This window comes from Rhamphochromis sp. 'chilingali', assembly GCF_963969265.1.
Source record: "Rhamphochromis sp. 'chilingali' genome assembly, chromosome: 1".
In the NCBI taxonomy this organism is placed as follows: Eukaryota; Metazoa; Chordata; class Actinopteri; order Cichliformes; family Cichlidae; genus Rhamphochromis; species Rhamphochromis sp. 'chilingali'.
Window position 1 is genome coordinate 69,334,552 of NC_137929.1, and position 27,081 is coordinate 69,361,632.

Here is a 27,081-nt window from a genome sequence, read left to right on the forward strand (position 1 = left end):
AAGTAAGTAAGTAAACTTTATTTATTTAGCACCTTTCACAGACATATGTCACAAAGTGCTTTACAAGGTAAAAACATAATACAGTCATAAAATACACCATGAAAACCCTGGTCTAATTAAAAGCTTTTTGAAATAAAAATGTCTTTAGCTGCTTTTTGAAGGTCTCCACTGAGTCCAAACCCCGTAGAAATAGGGGAAGTGCATTCCACAATCTGGGTGCAACAGCTTGGAAAGATCGGTCCCCTCGGGTTTTAAAACGAGTGTGGGGGACCACGAAAAGGTTTTGGTTTGCTGACCTCGGGTTACGAGTGGAGGTGTGTGTATGAATCAGATCAGCAATGTAGGGGGGTGCCTGTCTCTGTAATGCTCTAAAAGTTAAAAGTAGAATTTTAAAATGGAACCTGAATCTGATTGGTAGCCAGTGCAGCGACTTTAAAACAGGGGTCATATGAGCACCCTTGTTCGAGCGGGTCAGTAGCCTCGCTGCAGAGTTTTGAACAACCTGTAGGCGGGCTAGCCCTTTCATGTTTTTGTTTAATGTTGGTTAAACAGTCAATCAGATTGGAGAGCTTATGAGCTTCAGCAGGCTTAAACGAATAATATAGCTGAATATCGTCAGCAAAAAGATGATGATACTTCAGGAAACTGCTGTATTATCTGACTTAAAGGAAGAATGTATATTAAAAACAGAATAGGTCCCAGCACAGAGCCCTGAGGAACTCCACACAACAACTCTGTAGGTTCCGACATGATCTGGTTTGCAGACACACTAAAACTCCTTTCAGATATATAAGATGAAAACCAGTCTAGAACAGAGCCAGACATCCCAACCAGGTCTCTCAGTCTGTTTATCAGGATGGTTGACTGTATCAAAGGCTGAGGTAAGGTCTAACAAGACTAGGACTGTGTATTCTCCGGAGTCTACTGACATCATAATATCATTTAGAACAGTTTAAAACATCAACTGATTATATCCATGAATCTGAAAATGCGTTTCTGACTGAAAGAGACAGACATGTACAGACTGAACTACCTGTTCAACAGTCAGAGTGTTTCTCTAACAGAACAACACTCTTTACACTCAACTCAGCACAGTGTCACTGAGGAACCAGGATTGAACCTAAATCCAGGATAAAGAGTTTGAGTGAATGTGGTGTTGAAGGTGTGGAGGTGGATCAGAGTGTCAGAGGAGACTCTGTAGAAGGACAGAGTGCCAGCAGGACAGTCCACATACACTGCTGCTCTGTTAGAGACAGAGGAGGAGGAGGAGGAGGAGAAGGAGGAGATGGATGTGTATCTTTTATTTTGCCAGACACAACGAGGACCATCACCAGCGCAGTGCAAACTCCAGGACTGATCATTGTGTCCAAACAAACAGTCTTCACTGTTTCCTTTTCTTCCGATTTGTCTGTAACTCACTGATATATAAATGTTTCCTCTCCACTCGACTTCCCAGTAACAGCGACCAGTCAGACCATTTCTACACAGAAACTGAGGATAAACATCAAATCTGTCTGGATGATCAGGATATGACTGAATCTCCTCCACACGTGCCACCTTCCTGTTGTTGTCAAACAGTCTGAGCTTTGTGTGAACTGTGTTTGTGTCGATTGTGAGTTGACAGGAATCTGATGGAGAGAACAAACACAATCCAGCTGCAGTTATTGATCCATCATCTGTTTATTGATTGACACTTTGATGATGACTCCTCACATCAGAGATGTGAAGGAATCCCAATAAAAACACACTTACACTTCCTCAGACCTGGTCTCAACCATCGGACTCCAGCAGGCTCCACCCTGAAATGAGAAGGGGGGTCAGACCAGCACAGTCTCTTTCAGCATGCACACATGGACATTACATGGCTCTCATACACATACTGTTAGACACTGATAAAGGAACAGTCCAACATTTTCACAAATACACTTCAATCCATATGTGGATCAAACTGCTGATGACTGGACTGATCCTGGATCTGTCAGTACACCCTGTATTAAATGAAATATGACTGATTCACACTGTCACCTTCACTATCTTTATATTCCTCTTCTGTTAAGCTGGAAAGGACACCTCCCTGCCTTTGCTGCCAGCTGTTTTTTTTCCCTTTTGGTGTCATTGTTGTTACTGTGCATCTATACAGTACTGTACACACCGACAACATAAAGCAGAGCTCACGCAACCATGGTAACTGAACAGCTCGTCTGACACAACCAATAACAGTTAAGGAGTTGAGTCATGTGAATATTATCATCTGATTAGCAGGGTTAACAGCTCTGATTAGCGTTGTTAGCTTCTATTGCTAATTTGAGGTGAATTAGCATTAGTAACTAATGACAAGACAGTTTTCCTTGCTTTATATGAATGTGAGTAGCTAACGATAAGTAGTCTGTCATTAGTGGCTAAAGCTAATTTGAGGTGAATAAGCATTAGCAGCTAATGTTTGGTCGTGTCCAAATTAATGGGCTGCATTCTCCTGAGGACCCGGCCTTCGCGGTCTACGTGGGCCGGGTCCTCAGAAGATCGGGTAGGCCGGAAGTAAACGGCCGTGAAATTGGACGGTCTAGCCTTCTGATTAGCGTCACCGCTGTCTCGGTGGAGTTTAATAAACTCAGCCGTCTAATCCTTGCTATCTAAACTATAACAGGACACTGGCGTAAATTCTCAACTGTCTCATACTTCTGTTTAATCAGTTTTCTGTTTCACGTTTAGTCAGCTGTGTAAAAACCAAGGAGGAACCCACCCGGGGGATTAATAAAGTTTTATTTTATCTAATCTAATCTAATAACTTTAATCTCAGCCAAACCGATTTACTCACGAACAAACAAAACACTGAAAAAAGCCCAACAATAACATTTTTAGGTTGTCTAAGTGACTTATATATTACGTTTAACCCGAGCAGCGAAAGTCCGCGGTGATCTGAAAATGATGTGCCGGGAGTTGTGCCGTTCTCGGCCGCATCAGTAACCCTCGAGCTCCCGGCTAGCTATCGAGCTGGTGGGTAGACGTCTCCGAAAACGTCGAAGCACTTTTGCAAATATGCGATATCTTGATAAAACGAGCAGATATTTGATGTTTACACAGCTACTTTCTCGCCTGAAAATATGTTAAAAGTTTATGTTGTGACCCAGAAAGATTAGTATGAGTAATTTTAAAACTTAGTAGCGGCCGCCATTGTTGGAAACTGGAGTTTGGCTGGGCCGTGCTATGAATTCTGGGATATGGTAGGCCATGAAGGATACACCCGACCCATCCTTCAAATTCGGGGAAAAGGAGGACGCATTTGTCGGCTGCATTCGGAGGAGTCTACGAATTTGGACAGCCTTCGGCGCGTCGCTGTGACGTAATCGGTCTACAAATGCGGCCTCAGGAGGATGCAGCCCATGAATTTGGACACGACCTTTATACCCCCTTTTTTCCTCTCTTTATAACAATGTGAGCAGCTAATGCTAAGTAGGCTGCCATTAGCAGCTAATGCTAATTTAAGGTGAAAAAACAGCTAATGATAATACCTTCCCTTTCAAGCAACCTAAAGAAGTCCAGACGCTTTTCTTTCCAAACTCCTTAGACTACGATGACCTGGATGACTGAGAACCTTCAGACAGCTTTTCCCCTTGCTTTCTAACAATCTTAGCAGCTAATGCTAAGTAGGCTGCTGTTAGCGGCTAATGTCAATTTGAGGTGAATTAGTATTAGTCGTCTAATACCGTTTTCCCTTGCTTATTAACAATGTCAGCAGCTAATGCTAAGTAGGCCGCCGTTAGCAGCTAATGCAAATTTGAAATGAATTAACATTATCCACTGATGCTAATATTGTTTTTCCTTCCTTTTTAACAATGTGAATAGCTAACACTAATACCCTTTTCCCTTGTGTTAGAAAAGTGTAACTAGCTAATGCTAAGTAAGCTGCCATTAGCAGCTAATGGTACTTTGATGTGATTTAGCATTAACCGCTAATGCTAATACTGTTGTCCCTTCAAGTTCCAGTGCCAGACAGGACAGGTAAAAACAAAAACAAAACAACCATCTCCACTGTGGAGTTTAGTTGTCTGCAACAAAAAGAAATGATAAAGGACCAAACTCATTTTATTTCTACTTTTTACTCATTACTGTATGCTCATAGTAGCTGTACAGTCGTGTTATTCAAAAATGGGAAGATCTTAATAATCAATACACAGAGGAGGATTGGAAAGCAGCCATTAATATACTTAGGTCTACTTTCACTTGCAACCCCCTGCTAGAAACCCAGAACAAAATTTTGCACCGCCTATATATAGCTCCTAATGTTTTACATAAGATTATTCAATTCAATTCAATTCAATTTTTCTTTATTGTCCCACAAGGGGAAATTAGTTTAGCAGCAGGAGGATAAGAACAACAGAACAATACTATAAAACAATAATAACAATAATAATGATAGAAAATTCAAGGATAATTATTTGCCATTAAGGAGACAAGACGCAGTAGGGATAAAAGAGACCTGGAGTCTTTTAGTCCTCCTCGGAGGTACTCTAAAACGGCGGCCGGAAGGCAACAACTCAAACTCACTGTGAAGTGGATGGTTCACACAATTAATAATAGAATGAGCCTTTCTAAGCACATTTCTATTGTAAATGGCCAAAAGTCCATCTTGCCAGCGGCCTGAAATTTTGCTAGCGGTTTTTACCAGAAGTCCCAACCGATTCTTATTCTTCACTGTCAGGTTACCAAACCAGGCAGCGATACAAAAAGACATCACAGATTCGATAAAACTTCTATAAAACAAAGACAACATCTCAGATGAGACATTAAAAGATCTCATTTTCCTTAAAAAGAACAGTCTTTGTTGAACTTTTTTAGTAGTGGCATCAGCATGAGATTCAAAACACAGTTTATGGTCAAGTACCACACCTAGATATTTATAACTCTCAACGATCCCAATATCGGCAGTTTTAATGATAGTGGGTGATGAGCTATAAGAGGACTTCCTAAAATCTATAATCATGTCTTTAGTTTTTGACACGTTAAGTGAGAGGAAGGACTCATCACACCAATTCACAAAATCATCTACAACCTGTCCATGGCCTGACTCGTCCCCCACTAGAAGACTGACGATTACTGTGTCGTCAGCAAACTTCAGGATGTGTCTGTTTGTGAGATTGCTGCGACACTCATTTGTGTACAGAATGAACAGAAGGGGGGAGAGGCAGCAACCCTGGGGTGATCCAGTAGAGGAGGAGAGCACATCAGAAAAGACACGATTCACCCTCACACATTGTGACCTATTAGTCAGAAAATCTGTCACCCAGCCGACCAGACTAGTGTCAAGCTTGAAATGATTGTAAAGCCTGTCAGCAAGTAAGAGGGGTTGAATTGTATTAAATGCAGATGAAAAGTCAGCAAATAATAATCTTGCATGGGTGTGGGGGGCCTCAAGATGCTTATACAAGAGATGCAGGAGTGTGACAGCAGCGTCCTCCACACCTCTCCCTGCTCTATAAGCAAACTGGAAGGGGTCAAGATGGTGTTCAACCTGCATTAAAATCTCCTTCTTAATTATCTTCTCAAATGTCTTCATCACTAAAGAAGTCAGAGCCACAGGCCTAAAATCATTCAGTGCCTTAGGAGAACTGCCCTTAGCAACAGGAACAATGACAGCATGTTTCCAAATCTTAGGTACTGTCTGTAGCTCTAAAGAAAGTGAGAAGATATAGTGAAAAATCCCACTCAGCTGATCAGCACAAGTTCTCAGTACCTGTCCACAGATGTTATCAGGTTATACTTTATGTTTCCACTTTATTTATCAAATGTCAAAAATGTTTACATATTAGAGCCATTTCTTATATTTTGTAAGTGTTTTGTAATAAATTCTTTTATTTAATTAGCTCAGTCTGTTACTATTGTTGTCTTGGAGCAATTGGAGCCACATAATTACGTTAGGGATTAATAAAGTATCCTGATTCTGATCATTTTATGGTCTACCTTACAGTATAAAGTACCTTGAGGTGACTGTTGTTGTGATTTAGCATTGTATAAATAAAATTGAATTGCATTAAATTTAACTTTTTATTATCAGCAGCAAGCCACAGACAAAGTCCGGCAGTAGTCGGGCACAGAAATCACATGAACTTGTGCATTAAAACATGTTAGTGGATTATCCTCCAATAAAATCAGTATATTTTGGATGTATGTACAGATTAGGCCTGGGTATGTGATACTGTTTGCAAACACAAAATATTAACCAGGAACAACTCATTCATTTTCCATCATTTAAGCTGGCTAATAAAAGCAACACCTTATCTCCTAATGCATTTACCTGTCCAAGTCTACACAGGTGTATCTGACATGTCTCCTCTAAAAAACAGACTTCTCCACTCTTAAGGTCTGTAGTCTACATCCTATATCCAAAAACTGCCCCCACTAATCCATTATTCCCCTGAGCTTTCCTTATCTCTGATTCTAAGCAGACTGCTCGGTCCATGGTGTTCCTCCCCCTCCTGAAAAGGTGAAAACACTTCTTTCAGGTGCCTTCTTTCAGTCACATACATCAGTCTGTCCACTGCCATTCTTTCCATGACTTTCCCTAGATAAGAAATTAGAGTTACAGGCCTATAACCTGTGGTCTTAGGCTACGTTCACACTGCAGGCGAAAGCGCATCAAATCCGATTTTTTTGACCCTATGCGACCCATATCCGATCATGGTATGACCGTGTGAACGGGACAAATCCGATATTTTCAAATCCGATCTGGGTCACTTTCGTATGTGGTACTGAATCCGATACATATCCGATGTTTCAGAAAGCGACTGCTGTTTGAATGGTCAAGTCGCATTAAAGCCGTCTTTTACGTCACTGACACAAGACAGACACCAATTATCAGCGCCGGAGAAGCGCCCGATAAGACATCGCGAACGCTTTCTGGCCATCCGGTGAAACTGCTGGGAAGACAACGTTGGAGAAACGTTAATTTGTACTGCATAATCTGCAGATTCTGACAGAAATCTGTAACTATCCTTTGAAGCACCGCTCCTCTAAAACAGCAATAAGGATCATTATTAGGTTATCTACATTATTATATAAATAACAAAATAACTTAAAGCAAAAATTGGGAGACGTGAAGTCCGAAGTCTTTATATTAAGGGCCATCAGTCAAACAATATTGTTTGCTCTGGGTCTAAACAGAGCGCGTTGTGTGTCACGTCTTCTTTTGGGAATGCGGGCCGCTTTGAGCGTTCACACTAGAGCACGTTTGCTGTCGCATTTTATTTGTAGTGTGAACAAGCAGACAAAAAAATCGGATTTGATCAAAAAATCGGAATTGATCAAAAAATCGGAATTGAGCATTAAGACCTGCAGTGTAAATGTAGCCTTAGTGAGGTCTTTCCTTGGTTTCACAATTGGAATTATTAGAGCTTCTTTCCAGCTTCCTGCCATATTTTATTGTAAAAGAGCAGCAGAGCATTCAATCCATCCTCTAACACACCTGATCCTTCTCAGGGGAAGTCATTTTCATGCATTTAATTTACACACTGAAAACTGATTATTAGAACAATCCTCTTCTCCAGGATTTTCCTGGTTCAACATTTCAATCTTATTCCTTCATTTTTTTCCTCACATGTCTCTTCATCACTTCAATTACTGATAAAATTCTTTAACCAGGATCTCTGCTTTTTCCTGTAGCTGCTTACTTCCTGTAGCTCCTTGATCTACTAATACTGGATAGTGTTGTTGTTTCCCGACTCCATATATGTTCTTAACTGTACTCCATGCATTCTGAATTGGTGTAGTTCTTCCTAAAGTACTGTAGCAAGTACTTGCAAGTATGTACTTTTAGTTTTCCTAACGGTTTCCTCTCTACTACTGAGCTTTTTATATTGTGCTTCTTTTAAGCTGCCTGAAAGCTGTTTCTGTCCAGTACTGCTGTGTTACGTTCTTGATCTCACTATGGCACCATCATCCTCTGTACTCTTTAGCTACTCATTGGAGCAGGTTCCTGAACTGCATTTATTCTGTGCTTAGTCAGCTTTCATGGATATCATCTCTGTCCTCCTCCATCCTAACATTATCTAACCCATGCTTAATGTTAGACTTAAATATTCACCGCTAAGCCTCATCAAACTTCTACCTTTCTTTTCCCCTCACTCTTTCTTAATCAGCTGTAAGTCCTATTTTACAAGTAATGGGATTGTGATCAATTGCCACTATTGCTTCCTGGTAAACTTCACAGCTCTAAATTCCTGCTGTGCTCTGTCTTTTTGGGGGTTTTTTGGCCCGTCCCGTTTGGCTCTTTTGCCATCAGAATTACTGGGGAAAAGAAAGGGGAGAAAGAAAGAGGGAAAGAAAAACAGTGGGGAAGAGGGACGGGGATAAAGGGTAAAAAACAAAAACCAACAAAATAAGCAGACAAAAAATGCATATATCAATCACCTGGATCACCTGTTGAGAAAGAAAAAAGAGAAAACAAGCAGAAAAAAAAGAGCAACACAATAAACAACATCACGATGATCTATGGGAATATAACAGTAAATACTAAATATTAAACCTGCTGTGTTTCTTGATCCTGATTTTAAATCCAGTAAAGACTCTTTCCCTAAGCTGACAGTGACCAGAGTCCCTGTTCATTCAGACTGACTAATTCCTTCTTATCTATAAGCTGCCCAATCACCTCACCATTTCCATCTGTTCTTTGTCCTCCCCAGAGTACAATGTGAGCACTTAAGTGTCCACACAGCATTATCTTCTTACTCTTGAGGCATTTTGATGTTTTTAAAACAGTGAACTTGTAGTTTTTTTTGCGAGGATTCTAAAGGTTTATTACAGTGAGAGCTTCCCTACCTAACCATATTCCTATTGCCAGATGCTTCAACAGCAACATCAAGCCTATGTACAACTAAATCTAACCTTGGCTTAAATCATGTTTCCTGTACACAGATAACTTGTGAAAAACTTCCTCTGCCAGTTTCTTCTGCTCAGTCTTTGATGTTTTCTTCACTTTCTTCATCAGGTCGTTAGACACACTTTCCAGAAGGCAGCAACACTTTCTGCACCCTCACATCCAGTTCCAACTGGTCACAAGCACTGGCTGGTTTCTTTGTCAGAAGCTTCCAGAAACAGGCAAGAGGAACTATACAGGCTGTTGCTCAGTACCTCTACTACCGTCCCTTCACAAGTCTGAAGTCTGTAATCCTTAATTTGTGGAATTAGTTTTAGTTGACATCTCCCTGTAGTTGTCAGTTTATACCGAATTTTTTTGTTCAGTGGTTTTTATCTCTTTTATCCCAGTATCTGTTTCCACAGTCTCTGGCCTAAATTCTAAAGTCCCTAACTCAATTTAACTTTGTCCAAACAAGCACATGACACCGTTTTCAACGATGAGGAGACTCGGTAACTCCTAGCTTAATCTCGAGATGCCCTGTACCCCACAGCTAAGCCAAACTGAACTATCCCTGTTCGACGACAGGTCAAAGCCGCGCGTCCACGGCCAGGAGGGAGCGTAACCTCCGGGCTATGCGCTTCTTAGCAACTTCCAGTGCCGTCCTATAATAATTTTCACCTAACCGATTTTGACAAATTTATCATAACGGGTCCGACCGAAGAAAGTTAACTTTTTTGTAATCAATTAAACAGTATCTGTTACTTCTGGGAACAGTTTCTGACCTAATTTCTATAACAACACATAGCCAATTCCCTACCAAACTACCTGAGCCTTTAACTCAATATCCAGGGACTCAAACCCAACATTATTACGTTCATATTTCTTCAACTTCATTAAATACTCTTAAGCAACTTTAACTGCATAACACACGGTGATTCTCATCAAAATCAAAACAGACACTCTACCAGTAATTTCAGTGAGTATTAGTATTTAGTATTTATTTATTTATTGTCATTGTCAAGAACAATGAAATTGCGTTTGGGGCTTCCATACAACCCAAAAAAACTTTAATTTAGTCATATCCAATTTGGCACACTTTGGAAATAATTCAAATAGTAAGGCACTACCTGGAAATAATTCAACAGGTAGTGCCTTACCTTTAGATAAGCCGGCTTTTGTCCACTCACATCAGACCACTGGCTCGTGCCTGTCCGTTCGACAACCTCGGACCGTCCACTTTTAAATTCCACCCCAATACCACAGGACGAGCCCCCAAGCTGTTAAGGTTCAAAAATATTGGGGATGGACACCAGAGGAAAAACCCACAATAACAACACTGGTCCGGTCGGGTTGAGTCAAACGATGATTTTAATGATCACACGCGTGGGAGATGGACACTGATGCAGACAGCCTCAAAATCTCAAAATGGTGGAGCATTGCTCAAACTTTTATAGCCTCTGGTGCCTCCACCTTATCATAAAACCTAAACATTCACATGCTTTCTCTCACACAGCGCCTAAGCTACGACCTTGGCTCCCCGTTTATCTGCTCCTGCTGAGATGGGGCAGAAAACTCCAGCACACTCTGTTCTCTTCTACTCAGACAAATTAGACAATAACTTTCTGCGAACAGTATTTCTTATAACTCAGCAGTATAATGCATCATAAAACAATATCATTCATTCACAACAAGTCAGCAATTTAATGTAATGCAAATCAGTTTAACTAATGTAATAGTTATCAGCTTCTACTAATTCAGGAGAATAATGCAAACTAAAACTACATAATAATTCACAATCTTTAATTCGGGGTATAACATGACATGAAATAATATTAGAATCTAACAAAGTGTAACAATTTATCCTGTTTCCAGTGTTTGTACTGAGCTAGGATAAATATGTCCTCCGCCTATCTATACAGAAATTAGTCTAACCTGAATCGGGGTAACTGGAAAGAACCATAGTACTGCACTGTTAAATATACTAAGATATATACAGCTTGTTAATGGAGAAGCTCTCGCTGGAGGCCTCCAACATTACTATCCCTACTTGATCAGTTACAAGAGTGTTTTTGTTGTGTGCAAAGGAAAAACTTATTATATATGTATTATATATTACATTTATAAAATGTATTATAAATGATTGTTCATTTCACATCTGCACGAAACAAACAGGAAATAAGAGAAGGACATGGGAAATGTTTCCACCTCTTCTTCCTCTATCAGACATTCTCTCCATACCTGAGAGTGTCCAGTTTCCACTGTGGATCCTTCAGACCAGCTGCCAGCAGTTTCACTATTGAGTCTCCTGGATAATTGTAGCTGAGGTCCAGCTCTCTCAGGTGGGAGGGGTTGGAGCTCAGAGCTGAGGCCAGAGAAGTACAACCTTCCTCTGTGATCAGACAGCCTGACAGACTGCAGACACACAAAACAAACATCAATCAATGAACACTTCAGTGAAGGTTGGTCTTGGGTTTCATTTTTTCCAGATAAAATGACCCTTATTCATTCCAACTGAGTAAGCATTATAAAGCAACAACAGTTGTCTCAAGTTGTACAGCAGGAAACCCTACAATATCACAGAACATATATGAACAATCACACTCATTCTACTGAGCAGTACTTGGCTACAGCTGGAAGGAGGAACTCATTTTTCCCAGGAAAAGACCTCCAGGGTTAGGGAGGGTTGACTTTTCCCTCACTTGCTTTATCATAAACCAATGTCTTCTGTCTAATCTTATAAGTAGAGAGAATGTCTATCTTTTCATTCAAAACTGTGAGATGGTTTCACCAGGGAGGAGGTTGATAGCTGAAGGGAGCACCTCCCATTTTACTTTCAGAAACTCAAGGAACCAGAGGTCAACCAGCTGTCTGACAGTGAAGTGCCGCAATAGGGTAATGTAGGAGTATCAGATATGAGGACATATGGATATATGGAGACAAGCTAATATGGGAGAAATATGTTCTCTCCATTTAGCCCCTTTTAATAATAATAATAATAATGAATTGGATTTATATAGCGCTTTTCTAGGCACCCAAAGCGCTTTACAATACCACTATTCATTCACTCTCACATTCACACACTGGTGGAGGCAAGCTACAGTTGTAGCCACAGCTGCCCTGGGGCAGACTGACAGAAGCGAGGCTGCCATATCGCGCCATCGGCCCCTCTGGCCATCACCAGTTTAGTACTCTCACTGCAGCAATTTGGATCAGCTTAAAGCTTTTCATGGAACTTTTAGGACAACCTGCAAATAATGCAATATATCAGTCAGGGGTAGGGATAGCTCAGTAGGTAGAGTGGCGGCTCCATGATCGGAGGAATTTCCCCACGGGCATAAATAAAGTAATCATTATTATTATTAAAAATAGTAAGTGTGTGATTCAGGTTTTTCCAAGGCTATTATAGGCTAAGATGTTTTAAATTGTAATAATACTAATCACAGGAAGTTAGTACTATATTAATCTTTAGTATGCTCATTAAAGGACATAATCTGGAAAAAAAAACCTCCAAGACTAATTTTTACAAACTTTCACAAAAATATTTATAAACAGCAATTCAGAGTCTAAAATTGTATAAGACTTAGCTTTTTAAGTAAGAATATGATACAAATTACAAATTATATGGAGTGAAAAGGACTAAACACTGACCTCAGAGTTTTCAGAGTACAATGCAAACTCTGCAGTTCTGCAGAAATATATTTGGCTCCTGAATCCTGAAGGTCATTGTCACTCAGGTCCAGCTCTCTTAGACAGGAGGACGGGCAGCTTAGAACTAATGAAAGAGCTTCACAGCTTTTCCCTGAGAGGTTACAGCAATTCAGTCTGACAAAAAAAAAAACAAAAAAACAAACAAACACTGACTTTATAACAATTGATGATGCAATCAGCAGTTACTACTGGCAACATTTAATATTTCAGAAATGGTTGAAAATTTTGCCTTATTTTAAACAGAAATGTGGCAGGTTACTGTTACTAAGGAATATTAAAAATGCTAAGCTACAAAAAAAAGATCTTTACTTTTCAGCTAAAATAATTCAACATAAATAAATAAAATATTCACTAATCTGACCTCAGACTTTCTAGTGTACAATGTGGACTCTGCAGAGCAGCATTAAGAAGCTTCACTCCTGAATCCTGCAGATTGTTGTTACTCAGGTCTAACTCTGTCAGACTACAGGACTGGGAGCTGAGAATTGAGGACAAAGCTTCACAGCTTCTCTTAGAGAGGAAACAGCCACTCAGTCTAAAGAGAAAAGAAACAAAAATCAGTACAAGAGATGTCCTTGTTAACAAAAAACCTAAATGTCAGGAAAAAATTGCTCATTAAATCACCATTATACCTCTAAACGGAAAAGCAACTGAGCAACTAGTACAATTAATTAGTAAGTAGGGCTGGGCAATATGGCTTAAAATTCATGTCGCGATATAATTTGAAGCATGTGCGGTAACATATATATCGCGATATATTCTTTTCTTCTGTATAACATATTTTCCACACTATAAGGCACACTTAAAATCCTTTAATTTTCTCAAAAATCAAGTGTGCCTTATGTATGAAGTCTGGTTGTTCTTACTGACCTCGAACCGATTTTGGCGTGCAGAAATCTGTTAAAAATGTTTTAGTACAACGTTGGTAAGCCGCACTGCTTGATGGATTGTCAGAGCATTACGGCTGCCGTAGTGAGGAGCTTTGCGGAGCAATCTGGGTCCAAAACTCCGTCCGTTTCAGGTCCCAAAGTCAAACAAACACTGAGAGTTAAAAACGGTCTAAATTATTTCATCTTTAATAAAATCATCAGCGTTGCTGCTTTATCAGGTGTAACAATTAAGTTTAACATTCATGCATCCATGAAAACAAAATTTATTAAATTTAACGGAGTTAGACGTTAACAGGAAGTTAGCCCGCTAGTTTCCACCTAAACATGACATACCATGTTCTGACTGAGAGATTTTTGAAACTAATTAAAACGTACAGCTCTGCTACCACTTCCAACATAAATGAAGACAGAAAATTAAACAGCAGTGGCATTTGTAGGGTTACTGAAGTTGGACTACCTGGTATATAATGTTGTGCTACGTGTGTGTCGTGCTAGCGACACAGCTGTGTTAGCATAACATTAGCACAGTGAAGCTGGAGGATGAACACCAACTTTTTTTCCAATCAATAAAAGTTAACGTGAGGGATTCTGGTGGTTAGGGACAAATGCAATCGTATAGTAGGATGCTATACACGGGGCAAACGTCAGGAGAACAACTGAGATTATTCATCCACAATACGAGGTTAGTTATTAATACACTGCAACAACATGGGAATAGTACAGCTGGCCAAATTTATATAGTTTCTATCGTATATTGTTTATATCGCCCACCCCTATTAGTAAGTAAGTAAAATTTATTTATATAGCACATTTCACAAATAAAAATCACAAGATGCTTCCCCATCATCAGATAATTATACTGTAACTTTGATTACTATTTCTTCTTGGTGCCAAATTTCTGACTCTAGTTCAGTTTTAGAAACCTCATGTTAAACTGTGCAAGTATCAGTGCCTGAAAAACCCGATCCCCACGTGTTTTAAACCTAGTACGTGGGACCACCAAGTAACCTCTGACCTGACGACCTAAGTGCTCGGGATGAAGCATGAGGTTTCAACAGGTCAGAGATATACTGGGGAGCCTCGACTGAAATGAATGGTCTAAAAAACGGATATTTGTTTGGACCAAGAAACACAACGAATGGACATTAGACCAGTGGAAATCTGTGCTTTAGTCTGATGAGTCCACATTGGAGATCTTTGGTTCCACCCACCAATAATAAACATTTTAAAAGTAAAGGAATAAGTATATATTTGCTTACATGGCTTTGTTGGAGGCTTTGACCACTGGCAGCAGCCTCAGAAGAGCCTCCTCTGAAGCAGAGTATTTCTTCAGGTCAAACACATCTAGATCTTTTTCTGATGACAGTAAGATGAAGACCAGAGCTGACCACTGAGCAGGAGACAGTTTATCTGTGGAGAGACTTCCTGATCTCAGGGACTGTTGGATCTCCTCCACTAGAGAACGATCATTCAGTTCATTCAGACAGTGGAACAGATTGATGCTTTTCTCTGCATATAGATTCTCACTGAGCTTATTCTTGATGTACTGAACTGTTTCCTGATTGGTCTGTGAGCTACTTCCTATCCGTGTCAGCAGACCTGGTAGGAGAGTCTGACTGGTCTGCAGTGAAAGACCCAGGAGGAAGCGGAGGAACAAGTCCAGGTGTCCATTTGGACTCTGTAAGGCCTTGTCCACAGCACTCTGGTAGAACTTCTCTGCAGATTCTCCTGTTTCAGACTTCTGGGAGGCTGTCTGTTGTTCTTCCAGGAGATTGAGTCCAGAGTTGCTGAAGGTCAGATGGACATGGAGAGCAGCCAGAAACTCCTGAACACTCAGATGGATGAAGCAGAACACCTTGTCCTGGTACAGTCCTCTCTCCTCTTTAAAGATCTGTGTGAACACTCCTGAGTACACCGAGGCTGCTCTGATATCGATGCCACACTCTGACAGGTCTGATTCATAGAAGATCAGGTTTCCTTCCTGCAGCTGATCAAAAGCCAGTTTTCCCAGAGACTCAATCATCTTCCTGCTCTCTGGACTCCAGTGTGGATCTGTCTCAGCTCCTCCATCATATTTGATCTTCTTCACTTTGACCTGAACCACGAGGAAGTGGATGTACATCTCAGTCAGGGTCTTGGGCAGCTGTCCTTCCTCTCTGGTTTCCAGCACATCCTCCAGAACTGTAGCAGTGATCCAGCAGAAGACTGGGATGTGGCACATGATGTGGAGGCTTCGTGATGTCTTGATGTGGGAGATGATCCTGCTGGCCTGCTCCTCATCTCTGAATCTCTTCCTGAAGTACTCCTCCTTCTGTGGGTCAGTGAACCCTCTGACCTCTGTCACCATGTCAACACAGTCAGGAGGGATCTGATTGGCTGCTGCAGGTCGTGTGGTTATCCAGAGGCGAGCAGAGGGAAGCAGTTTCCCCCTGATGAGGTTTATCAGCAGCACATCCACTGAGGTGGACTTTCTAGGGTCAGTTAGGATTGTAGTTTTGTGGAAGTCCAAAGGAAGTCGACACTCATCCAGACCATCAAAGATGAACACAACCTGGAAGTCTTCAAAGCTGCAGATTCCTGCTTCTTTGGTTTCAGTAAAGAAGTGATGAACAAGTCCCACCAAGCTGAACTTTTCCTCTTTCAGCACATTCAGCTCTCTGAAAGTGAATGGAAATACGAACTGGATGTCCTGGTTGGCTTTGTCTTCAGCCCAGTCCAGGGTGTATTTCTGTGTTAAGACTGTTTTCCCAATGCCAGCCACTCCCCTTGTCAGCACTGTTCTGATTGGTTCATCTCTTCCAGGTGAGGATTTAAAGATGTCTTCTTGTCTGATTGTTGTTTCTGATCTGTCGGTTTTCCTGGATGCTGTTTCAATCTGTCTGACCTCATGTTCATCATTGACCTCTGCAGTCCCTCCCTCTGTGATGTAGAGCTCTGTGTAGATCTGATTCAGAAGGGTTGGGTTTCCTGCTTTAGCGATCCCCTCAAACACACACTGGAACTTCTTCCTCAGTGCAGATTTAAGGTTACGATGACAAACTGCAGCTTGAAGCTCTGAATAATAATAGTAAAAAGACATTGTCAACAATCAGTTCATGTTTTAGAAAATGTCCCCAATAACTGACTGAATACATGTTGGTCCATCTCTTAAAACATTACTAAATGTTTGATTCATCCAGCAGCTTAAATTTTAAAAAATCCTCTCACTGCTCTGCAGACATTCAGCTAGCTCCTCCTGCTTCATTCTTCTCAGAAAGTCCAGTGTTATCTTCACAAATGCTTCTCTGCTGCTCTGCTTCCGCTCATCCTCCCTCTGACTCTCAAAGCATTCTGGGTAATCTGGACTCAGAACCTTCTGGATCTTCTTCAGCTCGTCCTTCACAAAAGTGATGATGTTGTTCTCCAGCAGCTGGAACAGAATACTTTATGAATGAGCCAATCAGACTGAAATCATGGAGCCAAACATCAGATCTCTACAAAGAGCAGCATGGAGATGATTGTGAACACAATAGATGTAAAAGTAGTTGTTTTACATGTACAGACCATAAATATGGAGACCAGCTGTGTTTGATGCTGCTCAGCAGACTGACCACTGGGAACATCTGAGCTCTCCTGGTCTGCTCTGTGGAGGAATCACGAAGAATTAGTTCACAGGATAACGACCTAGCAGTACTTTTACCCAGTTTAACTGATACAGCTGTCTCAGGTCCTCTTGAGGGCTGTGCAGTTAACCTCTTGGTAGAGAAACCTAACAGAGGACTGTAAAAATGCTCCGCTCTTCTCCCCTCTGCTCTTTTTTCCCTTTTCTGGGATGCAGCAGCCAGGTAGAGCTTCCTTCCAATCTGATCCGGCGGGGAGGTGTGGGATGCCAGATCAGGCGCCACACCTCCGGCTCTCCATATATCTATCTATCTATCTATCTATCTATCTATCTATCTATCTATATATATATATATATATATATATATATATATATATATATATATATATATATATATATATATATATATATATATATATATATATATATATACACACACACACACACACACACACACACACACACATAAGTCACTTATTAATAAATAGCTGGAAAAGAAACGTGTACTTGTAGCAGTAACCAGTGTGTTAAGTGGATGCGTTGTACAGGGAGATGGCCACAGGCAGGAAACTCTAGATCTTGTTTTAACATATGGCATAGAAACTGAACATTTAACAGTGTTTCCTGAAAACCCTCTCCTGTCTGATCATTTCCTGATAACATTTACATTTACAATAATTGATTACACAGCGGTGGAGAGTAGACTTTATCAAAGTAGATGTCTGTCTGAAAGTGATGTAACTAAGTTTAAGAATATAATCCACCCACTGTTATCATCTTCAATGACCTGTACTAACATAGAGCAGAGCAGCTATCTGAACGCTACCCCAACAGAGGTCGATTATCTTGTTAATAATTTCACCTCCTCACTACGTACGACTCTGGATACTGTAGCTCCTGTGAAAACTAAGGCCTCTAATCAGAAGTACCTGACTCCGTGGTATAATTCTCAAACACGTAGCCTAAAGCAGATGACTCGTAAGCTGGAGAGGAAATGGCGTGTCACAAATTTAGAAGATCATCATTTAGCCTGGAGAAATAGTTTGCTGCTTTATAAGAAAGCCCACCGCAAAGCCAGAACATCTTACTATTCATCACTGATTGAAGAAAATAAGAACAACCCCAGGTTTCTCTTCAGCTCTGTAGCCAGGCTGACAAACAGTCAGAGCTCTATTGAGCCAACCATACCTTTAACGTTAACTAGTAATAACTTCATGAACTTCTTCACAAATAAAATTTTAATCATTACAGAAAAAATTACCAATAATCATCCCACAGATGTAATATTATCTACAGCTACTTTTAGTACCGTTGATGTTAAGTTAGACTCTTTTTCTCCAATCGATCTATCGGAGTTAACTTCAATAATTACTTCCTCCAAACCAGCACAGAAACAGCTTTAGTGAAGGTTACAAATGATCTTCTTATGGCCTCTGACAGTGGACTCATCTCTGTGCTTGTCCTGCTAGACCTCAGTGCAGCGTTCGATACTGTCGACCATAATATCCTATTAGAGCGATTAGAACATGCTGTAGGTATTACAGGTACTGTGCTGCAGTGGTTTGTATCATATCTATCTAATAGACTCCAGTTTGTGCATGTAAATGGAGAGTCCTCTTCACACACTGAGGTTAATTATGGAGTTCCACAGGGTTCAGTGCTAGGACCAATTCTGTTTACATTATACATGCTTCCCTTAGGCAGCATCATTAGAAGACATAGCATACATTTTCACTGCTATGCAGATGACACCCAGCTCTATCTGTCCATGAAGCCAGATAACACACACCAATTAGTTAAACTGCAGGAATGTCTTAAAGACATAAAGACCTGGATGGCCGCTAACTTTCTGCTTCTTAATTCAGATAAAACTGAGGTTATTGTACTCGGCCCTGAAAAGCCTAGAAATATGGTATCTAACCAGATTCTTACTCTGGATGGCATTACCTTGGCCTCCAGTAACGCTGTGAGGAACCTTGGAGTCATTTTTGACCAGGACATGTCGTTCAACGCACATATTAAACAAATATGTAAGACTGCGTTCTTCCATTTGCGCAACATCTCTAACATTAGAAATATCCTGTCTCAGAGTGACGCTGAAAAACTAGTTCATGCATTTATTACTTCCAGGCTGGACGACTGTAATTCATTATTATCAGGATGTCCAAAAAACTCACTGAAAAGCCTTCAACTAATCCAAAACGCTGCAGCAAGAGTCCTGACAGGGACTAGAAAGAGAGAGCAGATTTCTCCTGTTTTGGCTTCCCTTCATTGGCTTCCTGTTAAATCCAGAATTGAATTCAAAATCCTGCTCCTCACATACAAGGTCTCAAATAATCAGGCTCATCTTATCTTAATGACCTTGTAGTACCATATCACCCTATTAGAGCACTTCGCTCTCGCTCTGCAGGCCTACTTGTTGTTCCTAGAGTATTTAAAAGTAGAATGGGAGGCAGAGCCTTCAGTTTTCAGGCCCCTCTTCTGTGGAACCAGCTTCCAGTTTGGATTCGGGAGACAGACACTATCTCTACTTTTAAGATTAGGCTTCAAACTTTCCTTTTTGCTAAAGCATATAGTTAGGGCTGGACCAGGTGACCCTGAATCCTCCCTTAGTTATGCTGCAATAGACGTAGGCTGCCGGGGGATTCCCATGATGCATTGAGTTTTTCCTTTCCAGTCACCTTTCTCACTCACTATGTATTAATAGACCTCTCTGCATTGAATCATATCTGTTATTAACCTCTGTCTCTTATCCACAGCATGTCTTTATCCTGTCTTCCTTCTCTCACCCCAACCGGTCACAGCACATGGCCCCGCCCCTCCCTGAGCCTGGTTCTGCTGGAGGTTTCTTCCTGTTAAAAGGGAGTTTTTCCTTCCCACTGTCGCCTAAGTGCTTGCTCATAGAGGGTCATATGATTGTTGGGTTTTTCTCTGCATCTATGAAGCGCCTTGAGGCGACTTTTGTTGTGATTTGGCGCTATATAAATAAAATTGAATTGAATTGACTTAGGCCAGACTTGTATACCCAGCACTTCCAGTATATATATTCTACATTACTCTTCTTATATTTATTGTTTGTTTACTTGCACTGCTGTAACAGGAGCCTCGTCGTCTCGTCTCTCTATATGCTGGACTGTAAGTAGCGGAGATGACAACAAAGTTTACTTTGACTTCAGCAGTGAGCAGGCGCACCGAGGGCTCTCGCGCTCACTTTTAGCGTACAGAATTTCCAAAAAACAACAGTGCAAATTATAAGTCTGTATTATAATGTCTTGTGTTTTCATGTTTGTTGGTTTGTTTTATTTTGTTTTATCTTGCAAGTTGGTTATTAGACGCTGCTCCAGCCAGCCAGAGAATCCCCCGCCGCCCCGCCCTCTCCTCCCTGTGCCGCAAGCAGCAGACGCACCTCGCAAATGCAGGGCGCCCTTACTCCCAGCAAATGGGCGATAGAAAGCCGATCGGTGCCTATGCCATTCCCAATATGGCTGGCTGATGTTGGGGCAGCATGAGTACGAGCAATTTTTTTATTTTTTTGCCGATGCCCGTGATGCCGCCCCCCACCACAATGCCGCCCCGGGCAACCGCCCATGTCGCCCGTATCAAAAAACGCTACTGACAGAGCTTTACAAACTACAAACACTTTACATTACAATTGTGATACACAATGTAACTGTAATGTAATTTACAATGTAATTGTAAATTACAAATTACAATTTATAATAAATAAAATTGAATTGAATTGAATTCCACAGCATGTCTTTATCCTGTCTTCCTTCTCTCACCCCAAATGGTCGCAGCAGATGGCCCCGCCCCTCCCTGAGCCTGGTTCTGGAGGTTTCTTCCTGTTACAAGGGAGTTTTTCCTTCCCACTGTCACCAAAGTGCTTGCTCATAGGGGGTCATATGATTGTTGGGCTTTTTTCTGTATCTACTGTACAGTATAAAGCGCCTTGAGGCGACTGTTGTTGTGATTTGGTGCTATATAAATAAAATTGAATTGAATTGAATTAAATTAAATTAAATTAAAACAGCTCATAACGGTTCTCTTACCTCACTGGTTCATTACTGAAGTTTGGATTGCTATCTTTGGACCAGTCACTCCTCACAGATGGGAATCTTGACCTGACTTCCTCTTCCTCGATCATCATCTTGTTGTGGACTTCAGTCATTCTGAGAGGTAAACCACAAACACTCAGTGAGCGATCCACATCGGGGATTCAAGGAAAACCTGATCTTAGTTGCTGACTCTGAAATTTAAGACCTTTCAATAATAAAAACAAAAAAAGCAAGAAATACTCTCATGTTTGAAACAGGATATAATAATAGGAACAGCTGTGAGTATGATCATGTCATATCATGTCAGCTCACTGCAAAGTCCAACTTCAGTATGAAACTATATTACAGTGGGATGCAAAAGTTTGGGCAACCTTGTTAATAGTCATTATTTTCCTGTAAAAATCGTTGGTTGTTACAATAAAAAATGTCAGTTAAATATATCATATAGGAGACACACACAGTGATATCTGAGAAGTGAAATGAAGTTTATTGGATTTACAGAAAGTGCAATAATTGTTTAAACAAAATCAGGCAGGTGCATAAATTTGGGCACTGTTGTCATTTTATTGATTCCAAAACCTTTAGAACTGATTATTGGAACTTAAATTGGCTCGGTAAGCTCAGTGACCCCTGACCTACATACACAGGTGAATACAATAATGAGAAAGAGTATTTAAGGGGGTTCATTGTAAGTTTCCCTCCTCTTTTAGTTTTCTCTGAAGAGTAGCAACATCGGGGCCTCAAAACAACTCTCAAATGACCTGAAGACAAAGATTGTTCACCATCATGGTTTAGGGGAAGGACACAGAAAGCTGTCTCAGAGATTTAAGCTGTCTGTTTCCAGTTAGGAACATATTGAGAAAATGGAAGTCCACAGGCTCAGTTCAAGTTAAGGCTCGAAGTGTCAGACCAAGAAAAATCTCGGATAGACAGACGAATAGTGAGAACAGTCAGAGTCGACCCACAGACCAGCACCAAAGACCTACAATATGATCTTGCAGCAGATGGAGTCACTGTGCATCGTTCAACCATTCGGCGCACTTTACACAAGGAGATGCTGTATGCGAGAGTGATGCAGAGGAAGCCTTTGCTCCGCCCACAGCACAAACAGAGACACTTGAGGTTTGCTAAAGCACATTTGGATAAGCCAGCTTCATTCTGGAATAAAGTGCTGTGGAGTGATGAAACTACAATTGAGTTATTTGGGCATAACAAGGAGCGCTATGTCATGGAGGAAAAAGAACACAGCAGTCCAAGAAAAACACCTGCTACCTACAGTAAAATATGGTGGTGGTTCTATCATGCTGTGGGGCTGTGTGAATGCCTTAACAAGTACAACGTTCTGGAACGGCCATCTCAGTCCCCAGACCTGAATATTATTGAAAATCTGTGGTGTGAGTTAAAGAGAGCTGTCCATGCTCAGAAGCCATCAAACCTGAATGAACTTTTTTTTTTAAAGAGGAATGATCCAAAATACCTTCAACCACAATCCAGACTCTCATTGGAACCTACAGGAAGCGTTTAGAGGCTGTAATTTCTGCAAAAGGCGGATCTACTAAATATTGATTTCATTTCTTTTTTGTGGTGCCCAAATTTATGCACCTGCCTGATTTTGTTTAAACAGTTATTGCACACTTTCTGTAAATCCAATAAACTTCATTTCACTTCTCAGATATCACTGTGTGTGTCTCCCATATGATATATTTAACTGACATTTTTTATTGTAACAACCAACGATTTATACAGGAAAATAATGACTATTAACAAGGTTGCCCAAACTTTTGCATCCCACTGTAATTAGAGATGTATAGATCCGATCACGTGATCGGAAATCGGGCCTGATCACGTGGTTTCAGACTCGATCGGAATCTGACGTTACCTTCCGATCAGGACTCAGCTATATGTATCTATGTATGTATGTAACACAACAAACCTGATACGGCACATCAAAAACAAACACCCGACACAATACAGCCAATTTACCCAGGCAACCCAGCTGAAGACGAGTCCGCTCAAACTGCAGGAGAGGTTGAAGAGGAGAAAAAAAAATGCCCGGTGACAGCGTGAAGGCACAGGACATCACAGCCAAGATAGCACAAATGACCGCAATGAGTAACCTGCCATCTGCCTTTGTAGAAAACCCTGGAATTCTTATAGTTATGGAGTATGTAGAACCTCTATTTGAAATGCCGTCTCACCATTACTTCACAGAGAAAGCTCTGACAAACTTTCTGACTAATTTCTGACAAACTACTTGTCCTGTTATCAGATGTGCCCCGTGTTTCGTTCACCATAGACATCTCACATGTCTCTACTAAGCCTTACCGCGCAATGGATTGACTCAAGTTTTTTTTTCGCCGTGCGACCCTACATGTCCAAGAATTTCGCAGATCGCACACCGCAGAGCGCATCCAGCAATCGATTGAAAAGATGAACAACTGGGGAATTGACAAGCAACGGGTCCATGTAATTTTGCGTGACAATGCGGAAAATATGAAGAAAGCTATGAGGGATTCCGAGTGTGGGCTGTGTCGCCCATTCCTGTCAACTCTGTGTGCATGAGGGCCTGTTGTCTTAGCGCAGCGTGACAGAGACCCTGGCCAATGCAAGGAAGATTGTAGGCCTACTCTCGACTAGAAGACATACAGATGGACCTAAATATGGATATCAAGTGCCTACAGCAAGATGTACAGGTGACAGTCCTCTCGAAACATTCTTTAATGTATTTCTATTTTATTATTATTTCCCATACACTTGATTTAGTAAGCCACTAATACATTACCTGCTTTGCACAAAAATAAAGCGAATCATGTTCTCTTATGTGCAGACACGATGGAACAGCAGCCTCTACATGCTGCGGAGCGTACTGCAACAAAAACGTGCTCTTAATGTCTTTGCAGCTGAGCACACTCTACCAGCAACAGTGACAGCTCACCAGTGGGAGCTGATGGATAAGACTGCTGATGTGCTCTCCCCCTTTGAAGAGCTGACCAGGGACGTGAGCAGGGAGACTGTAACTGCAGCTGATGTGATCCCCGCCATAACAGGTAATTGGTATTTTTATTTCTTACTTATATTGTTTGAAACAAACCATAATACCTCATTAAGTGCATTCATTAAGTCATCCATTCACTCATGAGTCCTCAGATGTGTTCTGTCTCGGGAGGATGGTGATGACCAGGGAATAAAAACAATTAAGAGGACTCTGCTGGAGGCTGTGGAGAAGCCCTATGCTGATGTTGAACTGAGCCACTTTTCTAGATACCAGATACAACGATGGGCAAGTATAGTGAAATTAAAATGTACCTTTTGTACAGCATGTTTATATAAAGTAAAGTCATCAACAGACACCAGTATTAAGCCAATTTATTTTTTACTTCCTTTTTAATTTAGTTTTGGGTAATTTAGTTCTAAAGTTGGATTTTTTTTAAATTGTTTATTAAAAGTATGTGCGTAGGCAGTTGCCTAACTGAAGACCTGCACTATGTGGCGCCTCTTGTCTTATAGTTTTGAATTGTGTGTTACTTTTATCTGTTTCTAGCTTTTTCACAAAGTCAGCCAACCTGTTGCTTGCAAAGGAACAACTTATCCAGGAGGTGGCAAAGACAGAGGGGAAGAGGGCTGTCAGTGCAGTGCCAGAGGAAAATGAGCCAGTGAGCAAGGCACCACATCGTGAAGCACGTAGCAGCCTGGACGTTGCCTTTGAGGAAATCTTGCAAGAGAGGCAGTCACAGAGATGGTCCATGAGTACCACATCAGCAGAACCTCAAGTGCAGACCTACCTCTCAGAAAAAAACACCTCTAAGAAAAGCGACCCACTTCAGTACTGGAAAGAACATTTTAATCAGTTTCCCTCTATGGCTGATGCTGAAACCCAGTATCTCAGTGCCCCCTGTAGCTCTGTGGACAGTGAGAGATATTTTAGTGTCGTTGCAAGTGTCCTTGATGAGAACAGAAACAGGCTCAAACCTGACAAGGTAGAGATGTTAGTTTTCATTAAGAAAAACATAAATTTCCTTCTGTGAAACTTACTACTTACTACAAACTTACTACTGTGATGATAGTAAAGATAGTAGTAAGTACTTTGTCCGGGGGACTGGGGAGAGGGAGGTCTGGGCTTCTCTGCATAGGCTGCTGCCCCCGAGACCCAGCCCCAGATAAGCGGAAGAAGATGGATAGATGGATGGATGGATGAGTTTTATGAGTGAAAGTGAAATCTGTGCAGCAAACTTAGTGTTACCTCCTCTACCTTCCTACAACATACAGCACAACATAACTGATGGAAGAAAACATGAGCACAAGCATCACTTCCTGTTTGCTGAAGTGGATTTTCAGTTGTTTAGAAACCAAAAGATTGTTTTTAAGAGAGTTTAAATGGGATTGAGGGAATGACATATTTGCACTGCAAATTGTATCCAAAAACATCAAGCAGTTAAATCAAAGAGTTCATGTTACCAACAGCTCACCTCTCTGCAGCAGACACAGGCTGGACTTTAAAATTAATGGGACGATCTGCAGACAAATCACTCTTCAAGGACACACAGCCGGATTTAGGTTCATATTTACGTTTTGTTCCTCGTTTATTCCTGTGAATAATGATGGAGCAGTGATGTGAGTGCTGAGCTGTGACATGGAGAAGAGTCATGGACAGTTAGAGATGGTCATCTCACCTCTGAGCTTTGGTCTGGCTCTCATGTTCCCCACACAGAGTGCTTTTAGAGGGAGGGACTCCCTCCTCTCTGTCCTCACACTGATCCATGCTGCTCAATTCACATCAGCTCACACACACTTTCTACCTTCACCTGCAGAGGAAACACAAATCATTCATGTGCACATCAACCGTGTGCTGTCCAAATATCAGCTGCTTCTTTCCTGCTTCATCTCAGTGTCAGCCGAGAGAATGACAAACCCACTATGTGTCAACATTTGATGGATGATGACCTAAATCTGTCCTGATGATAATGAGAAGCTCTGGTGAGTTTTGACTGTCTGAAGTGTCACTAGGATGATGAAACACTGGGACTCAGCCCAGTCCTGACATCTTTGCTATTTTCACTTGATAACAACAGCTGTTTAAAGTTACTGCGTGTATTTGACAGTAAAATGAATGTAAATGTGAGTAAATAATCATTTACAAAGTCTGCTGCTCTCTCTGTAACCATATGACCATCAACTAGCTCTGTGCTGCTGCTGCTCTCATTCACGAAGTGCTCAAACACATTTTTAACTTGTGTATTAGCGTTAGCGTTAGCATGCCGTGTGGCTAGCTTAGCGTTAGAGCTCTGGCAGGTGATTAATTAATCGTTAATTACTGTGACAGTAAAGGAGGTAAAGGCCTATAACGTTATCACGGATGCTGCGTCCTCTGTGGACTAAGCAAACTTACAGTTTCTTCACACACACCAACAACAAGCTCCACTTACTTCATTATAGTTCATCTGCTTCCTGGAAAGCCAGGGCTTCACCTGAGCGGAGGCAGATTTTCACAATAAGAGCACTCTGTCACTAATGTAACGCTGACGGTTTGTGACTGTTTAACTTTGTGTGGACAGAATTAAAGTAACTTGTGGTGACTTCTTCTGTCCTGTTTCTCTGAGCAGATTCAGCTTTGGCTGAAATAATCAAACTGGTAATTATCAGCCATCGTATTAAAGGATGTATCATTTTATTCTGAAAATCAACAGGAATCTGGTGCTGATCAAAGAATCTCATTTTAATGGCTGTCATTCAAAGCTTTAAATGGACTTACCAACTTGTTACCTGGGATGGTTTTAGAGGCCTGGACAGTCCCGATGGACTCTTACTTTGAAAGGCTGGAGTCACCTGTAAGAGGGTTCAAAAGGGAACGTCCACAATTTAACTGCAGGAGATTTTTATTAAAGACATTTAGCAGACTCAAAAATAATAATACTCACTGTCTTTATTGTCTGTGTTCCTCTGTCCTGCTGTTTGTGACTGTGTAAAAAAAAAAAATTG

General features: G+C 41.0%; 1 protein-coding gene across 2 annotated transcripts; it reads right to left on the reverse strand.

The window, feature by feature from the left end:
- LOC308395950 (NACHT, LRR and PYD domains-containing protein 3-like) lies at window positions 1-26,576 on the reverse strand. Of its 2 annotated transcripts, none has more exons than XM_080881011.1 (12): window positions 26,529-26,576; window positions 25,776-25,907; window positions 25,572-25,691; window positions 21,100-21,219; window positions 16,993-17,071; window positions 16,657-16,858; window positions 14,709-16,503; window positions 12,921-13,094; window positions 12,500-12,673; window positions 11,090-11,263; window positions 1,753-1,799; window positions 1-1,628 (listed from the first exon to the last, which is right to left on the reverse strand). In XM_080881011.1, the coding sequence occupies exons 2-12, from the start codon at window positions 25,862-25,864 to the stop codon at window positions 1,087-1,089; spliced, it is 3,516 nt and encodes a 1,171-aa protein (XP_080737137.1). In that variant the 5' UTR covers window positions 25,865-25,907; window positions 26,529-26,576; the 3' UTR covers window positions 1-1,086. The 2 variants fall into 2 exon arrangements, with proteins under 2 accessions (XP_080737137.1, XP_080737138.1); XM_080881012.1 differs by lacking the exon at window positions 26,529-26,576 and adding an exon at window positions 26,492-26,520.
- Window positions 26,577-27,081: the final 505 nt, after the last annotated feature.